The 10,170-nt window shown below is 34.9% G+C and overlaps 1 protein-coding gene across 2 annotated transcripts in view; it reads left to right on the plus strand.

Annotated features, from left to right (window-relative positions):
* LOC106110571 overlaps positions 1–9,836 on the plus strand; it is an 18,023-nt gene extending 8,187 nt beyond the window's left edge. For both annotated transcript variants that reach the window (XM_013292446.1, XM_013292445.1), the window contains exons 3-10: positions 296–439; positions 1,987–2,079; positions 4,307–4,406; positions 5,461–5,565; positions 6,330–6,509; positions 7,640–7,735; positions 8,445–8,576; positions 9,671–9,836. In XM_013292446.1, the coding sequence (XP_013147900.1) occupies positions 296–439; positions 1,987–2,079; positions 4,307–4,406; positions 5,461–5,565; positions 6,330–6,509; positions 7,640–7,735; positions 8,445–8,576; positions 9,671–9,811 (991 nt within the window). In that variant the 3' untranslated portion in view covers positions 9,812–9,836. The remainder of the gene's footprint in view (positions 1–295; positions 440–1,986; positions 2,080–4,306; positions 4,407–5,460; positions 5,566–6,329; positions 6,510–7,639; positions 7,736–8,444; positions 8,577–9,670) is intronic.
* The last annotated feature ends 334 nt before the right edge of the window (positions 9,837–10,170 follow it).

Here is a 10,170-nt window from a genome sequence, read left to right on the forward strand (position 1 = left end):
AGTTATGCCGTAACACACATAAAAAAAAAAAATAAAAAAAAAACATACAGACGAATTGAGTACCTCCTTCTTTTGGGAAGTCGGTCAAAAAAGACGTTAGATATTATGGTACACTGGTAGAGGTAGACTTAGAAAGACGTGAAAGTTGACATGATAAAGAGAGTGATGACTGAGAAAAAGTATGCTAGTTATTTTGAGGATTAAAACGGGGAGCGCTGACCCTACGGGAGTAGGATAAGGTAGGGCTGAGATAATGGTTCTAAAGTGGATATTTTTAAACATAAGATTTTTTCAGGGATATGCTCAAACTGCGCGTCAGTCACATGGAGAAAAGCTGCTTCTTAACCCGCGTGTTTAGAAAGCAAGTGAAACTCATCTACATATTCATGGATTCCAGCGAAGAAGACCTAAAGCATTTCATGTCTAATGTATTTACTCAGTAAGTAGTTTTAAACAATCAATATAATTGTAACTAGCGATATCAATTTAAACACTACTAGAGATCTCGTCAGGAATGCGCGCGATTATCCAATCCTTCTAATGACATTGACAGCTGTCAGCTAGGGATGCGACGTTTATGCCGATAATCTAGTGTTGCGCCAATTCAACAGCACGGTACTTTCTTCTGAACAGTAGTTATCTTCTGATCATCATTGTTCTTTTCCTTATGAATGTAGTGTCGATTCTTCTATAGATTCTATCCCTTTTTCACATAAACAATACCTTTTCGGTCTGCTACTTTCATATCTTACAAAAAATCTCAGTTTCCATTTAATAATGTTATAAACTAATTTGATATGTGTAAATTGTAATTTATACAGTTTTTTTTATTTGTGTTGAGAAAGCCTAGTCGGCCGCGTTGTCCTTGTACCTAATGTTAAGTCTATTGGAAACATTTTGCACGGATGTTTTACTCTCTTCGAGCAAATATGATCATCGAAATTTACAGTTTGTGGTATTATTAAACAGACAATAAATCATATTTTGTACACATTTCGATCATACAGAGACTTCATTGTTACCTTTAATTAATACTAGCTTTCGCCCGCGAATCCGTTCGCGTGGAATTAAGAAAAACAAATTTAAGTAGCCTATGTGCTCTTCCATACTATCCTCTACATCTATGCCTAAAAACAGTTTAGGCTACAGATTCTAACAAACATCCATCCATCTATCTAAACTCTAATCTAAAGATTATAAAGAGATATCGCGTATTTAAGTACATTCTAAAGCTTAATGTGGTATTTTAAAACCAATCCCTATGGCGAAATGAGGCCCTTTCTGCCGTACTCAGAATCGATTAATCTTCTTTAGTCTTTTACATAGATTTCTCATTCTAACTACACTTAGAAACATCTTTAGTGTCTGTTATAATGCTTTCTTTAATTTCTGTAGATACAAAACATAACTGTATAAACCAACGTGCTTATTTTCGTTAGTGAAAGTCCATTGGAATTCTGTTGCGAAACAAAACATACATAATAAGATAGTTATTTATGCTATACTAGCTGTTCCCGTGCCACTTCATCTGCATAAAATTATGAAAATTTTATTTCATTGTTTCCATGTGTCAAATTCTCAATTCCAAAAGTCAAAATACCAATTATGGCAATTTTGCTTTCTTGATGTTGGCAGCAACTTATGGTATCTTTCCCACATTAGGATTTTATCCAAATTATTTACCCCCTAAGTTTAATGGGGTGTAGAGCTTTTTATTAAAAAAAGAATTATTTAAAAATATGGTGTAATTGCTGACATCTTAGGCATCAAAGAAGTGTGTGTTTACGCTTTATTATATTAGTATTTATAATAGTGTAGATGACCTAACTAACTATAGCATAATAAGTGTGTTTTCAAAACCCAAATTTATTTTACTTTTGTTTAACGAAATTAAACCAACGATGCAACCCAATTTCAATACCAACTTTTGTACGAATTCTACATATCTTTGAATATTATTTTCAAAATATTTTTTTTTCATTACAGATTTTACGACATGAAAATGATAAAAGAAATTACATTTGTTGGGCCAATCTACTTACAAGAGGAGTATTTTTCACCAGTGTTTATGCTCAAACGGTAAGAGATTTATTATTCAACGTTTAAAAATAAAACCATTAGGTATAAACGATTAACTTTGGATAAAAAAATAAAATTTTTATTGCCACAAAAAAACTACATAAAACATTTAATACACAAAACCTTAGAGCTAGTATAAAAAAAAGAGAAATGTGGCAAAAGGTGGCAAGCTCAGCTAATGCAGGGACGGCGCAGGCCGTTACTGCACTTGTTTTCAGCTGGCCCCTTTACATGATGACATCTTTGTATGAAAATACCTTTTCATAGCCAACGATAGAGCTGCCAATCAATCAATCAATAACCGTAACAAACGCCAGTGAAAAAAAAAATTACTATTTAGATCCAAATACATTGTCCAACCCTTAGTCTATGCACCAAGAATTCGGCCGAAATACAAAGAGGTTATAGTTACGTTAAAGTCTTGTCTGCATCTACAAATGTATGTACTAGCTGTTCCTCGCGTCTTCGGCCGCGCGGAAATATAAATTGTAATATATATTCCCTATGTTACACAGTGGTTACGTTATGTTTTCAATGGTGAAAGAATTTTTGAAATCGGCCTAGTAGTTTTTGAGTTATTTCAATACATAAAAAATACAAATCTTTCCTCTTCATAATATTAGTATACCATAGATAATACAGAAGTACTAGCTGATGCTCGCGATTTCGTCCGCGTGGGAATTAAAAAAAAGAAAAATATAGCCTACGTTAGTCACTGATGATGTAGCTTTTTAAATAATCAAAATACAAATCTTTTTCTATACATCTATACTGTATACTATATCTATCTATACTAATATAATAAAGCGTAAACACACACTACTTTGTTGCCAAAGATGTCAGCAATCAAAACATATTTTCGAATTACTCTTTTTTTTAATAAAAAGCTTGATTTAATAAAAATATTTTCACGCTATTAAATTTGGGAGGTAAATAACTTTAAAAAAACCTTCATGTGGGAAAAGGACCAAACTACAAGTTGCCAACATTAAGGAAGCAAGTTTATCATGGCAACGGTAATTTTGACATTTGCATTTGAGTATCCGACAAATGTAAACAATAAAATCACTTCATGCGGATGAAGCCGCTCGGGAACAGCTAGTATTACTATGGTTAGGTTTCAAAACTTAATTTCGTAACATTTCCACTATAGGACGGACAGACGGCCGTTTACCATCGTACGGCGTCCGTCCGTCACGTTACGCTGCTGGAGAGAAGAAAGAATAGGCTAATCTAGTGCGTAACATCTTAGATCACATCGCCGAATAACATCAGGTAGGAATGTGGTCAAGCACTAATTAATGTGAAATTACAAATCAATTATCAGGTTAATTTATAGTCCGACAGACTCTCTGAGGTGTCCACGTGTGGTCCTATCACGAATGTGCTGCTCTTCCATATATCTCTATCAGCCGTCATATCTGATTCCACTCCCTTAAGCATATCCTCTTTAACACAATTCATACATTTCTTCGGTCTTCCTCTACCTTTGTGGCTATAAAGGTAGAGGAAGGCCGAAGATGGATGGCTATCCATACTGTAGTCCGATCATCACCAAGCTAAGTATTAGCATAAACGATAGACCCGTCCGTTTTGCGTCTTGCAGACATTATTTAAGTCCTTTGGCCCTTTCCACCTTTTGGTACAAGTAAAGGATGTGACAGTATTGATTTGGCAGGGCATGGGATACACACCGAGGGGTTTAGTGGGTATGACCCCCATTATGGGGAAGAGTTCCACATAACTACCGCGTCCCCCCTGGATGCGGAGTATGCGTAAGATGCTTTCCCCTCGGGTAACAAAAAAAAGGGCATGGGATAAATAGGTAGGGGAAGTATCATTTTTCAGTGCGACCTTTCCTCTGTTGATTGTAACGTAATATTTTGGTGAATTTCGGTGGCTCTTTGTCATCTCATACAAAAAATCCCGCTTCAAGTGTTGACTAATTATATGTCTATCTCGCTCACTCATTAACTATCTCAGTCAGCCACTCGTGGACATCGTGGAATATTAGTACAGATATAAATCGACTATAAACTTAGTTATGTCAAAATACATAGGTCATAATTGTGCCCTTTGTTCTTAAAGCAGCATGTGTTGGCTTTTGTGTTGAAGGGTTCCAAAAGTAGCCATCCTTCAGTATGTTCTAGCTATTTGTGTGAAGGTATTAGTGAAATTACAAGAATCTTTTATTGTGTATACATGTGGAGTTTTAAATATTTTTCAGAGAAACATTGGATTCGTTGCCGTTCAATAACTTAGAATCGCTGAACCTTATGGGCTGTACTATTAGCCCGTTGGAGTCGGTTAAAGAAGACGAATACACGGTAAGTTTTAACTATTATATTTAATTCAGACAGCATTTCGTTAATACATAATCTTACTTACTAATATAATAAATGTGAAAGTTTAGATGGATGTTTGTTAGAGTTTGTTGCCTAAACCGCTGAACGGATCTTGATGAAATTTGGCGTAGATGTAGAGTACAGCCTGGAAGGACAGTGGTAGTGCCCGCTTTAACATGTTAGCACTGCAGGGCCGGCACGCCCCCAGTAATACCACGACCACACAGAAGACAGGCGTGAAGTGGAAGCGATTCCGTGTACAGTCTGATGAGTGTGGTGCCGGAGGCCTAATTTAAGTCCCTTTCTCTTTACCACCCTTTTCTTATAAACAGAGGATGGGAAGGGGAAGTGGATTTAACGGTGTAGGAGATGCATAGGAAGGGGCAATATCCTCTTTATGTGCGTCTCCTCCTCCGTCGGATAAAGGTAGGCAACGCATCTGCGATCGCGGATGTCTATGGGCAGCGGTTGCTTCGCCATTTTGGCGGATTCAGGTGGCCGCTTGCTTGGTTACCACCTTATGTTATAAAAAAAGGACACATAGGCTACTAGTACTAGTTTTTTTTTTTAATTCCACGCGGACGACGTCGCAGCGAAGGCTAGTTTCTCATAAATTGTAAAACAATAGGGTAATTACCCTTAGCTAATTAAACAACTGGCTATTCCGGTGCGTTCCGCATGAAATTATAAGAAATTTATTTTATTGTTCATGTTATTATTGTAAAAGTTTCAATTGCAAAGGTCTCTGACATTGGATATTAATTACCGCTTCCATTACAATATTGCTTCTTTGATTTTATTGACTTACAATTGTGTACTTGCCCCGCATGGCGGTTTTTTACAATTTATTTACCCGCTAAGTTTAATAGCGTGAAAATATAGATCCTAAAACGTGCCGTAAGTGAAGGGCTTTTTATTAAAATAAAAATTATTCAAAACTATGCTGTGAGTGCTGTTACCCTACATAACTAAGCAATTTGTGTGGATTGTGGATTATAAATGAAATAATGAATATTTTATTTTTGTTACATTACAGTGTTTAGAGTCGGAGTGCGACCCGCTAGCTTTATCGTTCAATAATGTCTTGAAACCCGGAAAAGGCGTCAACTTGGCCAACGCGACCGCACTCTCAATGATTCAAGTGAGTTCACACTGACGAAACATTCACATCAAAACATGTCTCACTTCAAGGGCAGACCTACAAGGGTCATACTCATATGGCAGTAACAATTTAATGAACTAAGGTCATTGAAAGCATCATATTTTGACCAACGATAAGGGACAACTGCATGGAAGAATGTTGCCAGTGTCATAATTTCGAAATTCCAGAAAAAAATCACGTGTGATATATGATGTGTTGTGTATTGTTTCCGAACTGGCGACTGCGCCCGCCGTCAATATGACAGCTGGTTGAATAAACAGTCTGTGCTAAGCAAGCTATCGTTTTACTACTCCCAATACTTAACATGATGTATTTGCTAATCGGGAAATAATCATTATGCTAACTTACGAATACTCGTTATTGTTAATTCCAAATATAATTTTTAATAAAAAATAATAAGTCCATTTTTGCTTGAATAATTCTATAGCTGTATCGATTTATAAAGTAATATAAAGTAATTACTACGAGCATTCATATTGATAATCGGTGGGTTTGGTTATATTTTCAACATAGGAGAATTTCGAAAGAAGTTGGGAATTTTTAGCTAACTGGTAACATTAAAAACTAGCAGGCGCCCACCTGTCTTGATTATTGTAGCCCTTATATTCTGTTCGAGTTTTCTTCATTATTTTATAATGTTTATTCTTGCCTCCCAAACACAGTTGTTAATTACTTCAGGAAACTCCATTGAATTTCGTCAAAATGTTTTATCCAATACTGAGTTTTTTTTTATTATGTTTCAGATTTTAACGATCGATTATGACTTCGTGGATTCAGATTTAGTGAAACGTCTCTCATGTCTGAAACAATTCCATTTCCTAAACATTGATGTCACTGATAAATCTGATATCGAACGCAAGCCGTTAAATTGGGACAAATTGAACACATTCTTTCCGAGAGGTCTCAAAATTTGTGTTAGTATGGTAAGTGTGGAATTTCCAGTTTTAATATTTTTGACGGTAACTGTAAGATAATACAATGTACCGAGTCGATATATAATACTAGCCTGCGTTCGCGACACCGTCCGCGTGAAATAAAAAAGTAAGTAGCCTATGTGTTCTTCCAGACTATCCTTTTCATATATCCTAAATTTCATCGATATTCGTTCATCAGTGTAGGTTTACAAACTCTATCAAACATCCATCCATGTAAACTTTCGCATGATGTACAGTCAGTACCATCCGCAGTGTTACACTTTCAAAAAAGAAAACAATATGTAGGGAGCTGCGCAAATGACGGAATAATAAAAGCAATTTGTAGCACTGATTTAACATTTTTCGTACAGACAAATTTAAAAGCAGCGTTCTGTTGGTTGTCTAAATACCTACAAAACATTCAATAGACTAGATCAGGGATGACGAACCAATGCCACGCGTGCCATAAAAAAAAACACCGTAAAAGTATGAAGTACGTATCATATAAAAAGCGAACGCAATGTCATTACCCTGTATCTATATCTATACTAATATAATAAAGCGTAAACACACACTTTGTTACCTAAGATGTCAGCAATTACAGCATATATTTGAACAACTCTTTTTTTAATAAAAAAGCCCTACACTTACGTCATGCTTTAGGCTATATATTTAGACGCCATTAAACTTAGGGGAAAATGTTTTGGATAAAAAGCTCAATGTGGGAAAGAGACCTTAAGTTGTTGCCAACATCAAGGAAGCAAGGTCGCCATGGTTTGACATCATGTCATGTCATTTTGACATTTGGAATTGATAATTTGACAAATGTAAACAATAAATTGAAATTTTTATAATTTCATGTGGATGAAGTCGCACGAGAACAGCTAGTCATGTAATAAACGTAATAATTATTTAATGGCACGTTTAAGATCGCATTAAAAATTCTTAAAATGACGCTTTGTTGTATAACGGTTAAACCTTTGGACCAGGTTTCAAGTTGTAACACCGACAGATTCCACGGTAGTACTTTGAAATTCCACATCCGCAATATTTGTCTGTCTGTTTCAAAATGAATAAAAGGGACGATAATATGTGTTAATTATTATTACATTTCTGTTGAATTTAGTTATTTTCTTTAGATCTGTGTGCCGCAGAGCAAGTTCCCCAAAGTGATGTCGCACGTGTTGGTGGAGGAAATGCCGCTCACCTCTATGAAGGTTTTGTTTTGTAAAACGGTGAGTGTTCCTTATATTATACTAGCTTTCGTCCGCAACTCCGTCCGCATGGAGTTCAAAAAAAACAAAAGAAAGTAGCCTATGTGGTCTTCCAGACTACCCTCTACGTCTATGCCAAGTTTTGTCGAGATCCGTTTAGTCGTTTAGGCTACAAACTCTAACAAACATCCATCTAAACTTTCACATTCATAATATTAAGATGTAAGATTAGTAAGATTGTTTTCTATACTAATATTATAAAAAGGAAAACATTGATTGTAATAAATAGGGTTTAAAACTACTGGGCCGATTTTAAAAAATTCTTTCACCGTTAAAAAGGTAATTTATCGGTAAGTAACATAGGCTATATTATCTATACCTATACTATTATAATAAAGCGTAAACACACACTACTTTGTGGCGTAAGATCTAAGCAATTACAGCATGTTTTTAAATAATTATTTTTTTAATAAATTCACCACACGTACATCACGCTTTAGGCTATGTATTTTCACGCCATTAACCTTTGGGGGTAAATATTTTGGATAAAAACCCTAATGTGGAAAAGAGACCATAAGTTGCTGCCAACATCAAGGAAGCAAGGTTGTCATCATGTCATGTCATTTTGACATTTGTAATTTAATAAACAATAAGATAAAGTTTTTATAACTTCATGCGGATGAAGTGGCACGGGAACAGCTAGTACATACAGTGTATTGTTTGTCGACAGTTTTGTCTGGCAATGCTCAAGCTGTTGACGTATTACTACAAGGACACTCTGCGCGAGCTGGTGTGGGTCGACAGCCCCTTCGACCCCGTCCTGGATAAAGAAATATTGCTGAAGGAAGCCAGCGACGATGCGGTAATAAACAATATTAAAAACATTTTCAGTCGTAAACGAATTATAGTCAAATTTGACACTTCGCTTAACAACTTTGTATTGGTGGGCATGATACATTTTTCTTTTAATTAAGACAGTACAATTGCTTTCTTTTTCTATAGTTTGTCTAAATAAAATAGATTAGTTTGATAAATGACGCATATGAAGTATCGAATTCAATTTGTATGAAAGCAAATGCCGTACTTAATAGACAGGTATCGTAGTGACGAAACAAACACGCAGCGAACAATTTTGAACTATCGATATTCGTTTTAAATAATTGTCGAACTCAACTAAAATTATTATTTTCTTATTAACTAATTTATAGGACAATTCTAGTATTGATTATATTTCTGTCATCGCTAAATTCTGTAGAGAATAGCGAAATCCAATTCGATTACGTACGGCTGTAGTAGTAATAAACATTTATTTACTCTCATTATTTGTTATGGTCATTATTAATTTAAGAAAACAGTGTTTTTTTTTTAAATTCATAAATTGTAACTATAAATCTATCGATTCCAACTTCTATAAGAATAAAAATCGAATATCGATAAGATTCATGACTGATTTTACACAACCCATCCCTACTAAGTTTGAAATGAATTGTCAAACTAATCTAAATTATTTAGACATACTATAGCTTTCGGCCGTGGTATTAAAAAACAAAAGTAAGTAGTTTGTGTGCTTCCCGACCTCTTTGACTTATCGAGATCCGTTCAGTAATTAAGGCAAATTCAAACAAACATTTGAACTATCATATTAATAATATTAGCAAATAGTAAGAGATAAATTAACATAACATAACATACAAATTCGAATTTTAACGTTTCTACAATATTGCATCAGTAAATACTTAAAAAATTAAAAGAATGTTACACATAAATCGAACGAAAAACATCGATTTTTCATTCTTCGAAAATTCGATTCTCATATATTTGTTCGTATCGATTTAAACAGGTCACACAAGATCTTGGCCCTTCTATAGATTACTGTTGGTCCTTTGAAAGCCGGATAAAATGTCTAGTTTAAGTTAGTAATGATATTATACTAATATTTTTTACTTAATTCTTAAGTTGGAGGTGGCGAACATGTTCGACCCGCTGGTGCTGCTCTGCTGGCAGTGCTCGGAGCTGCAGAGGCTCGTCTTACACGGTGCGTATTACAAATACAAATTTTTATTGGTAAGCGAATTACAGGTTACAATCTATATATAATTATAATAAAGCGTAAACACACACTTCTTTATTGGCTAAGATGTCAGCTATTACAGCATATTTTTTAATAATTCTTTTTTTAATAAAAAGCCCTACACTTACGTCACGCTTTAGGCTATACATTTTCACGCCATTAAACTCAGGGGGTAAATATTTTGGATAAAAACCCTAATGTGAGAAAGAGACAATAAGTTGCTGCCAACATCAAGGAAGCAAGGTTGCCATGGTTTGTCATCTTCATGCCATTTTGACATGCAATTCATAATTTGACAAATGTAAAGAATGAAATAAAATTTTCATAATTTTATGCGGATGAAGTCGCACGGAAACAGCTAGTGTTAAAAATAAAAAAAAAACTT

This window comes from Papilio polytes, unplaced genomic scaffold, assembly GCF_000836215.1.
Source record: "Papilio polytes unplaced genomic scaffold, Ppol_1.0 DF824225.1, whole genome shotgun sequence".
Classification (NCBI taxonomy): domain Eukaryota; kingdom Metazoa; phylum Arthropoda; class Insecta; order Lepidoptera; family Papilionidae; genus Papilio; species Papilio polytes.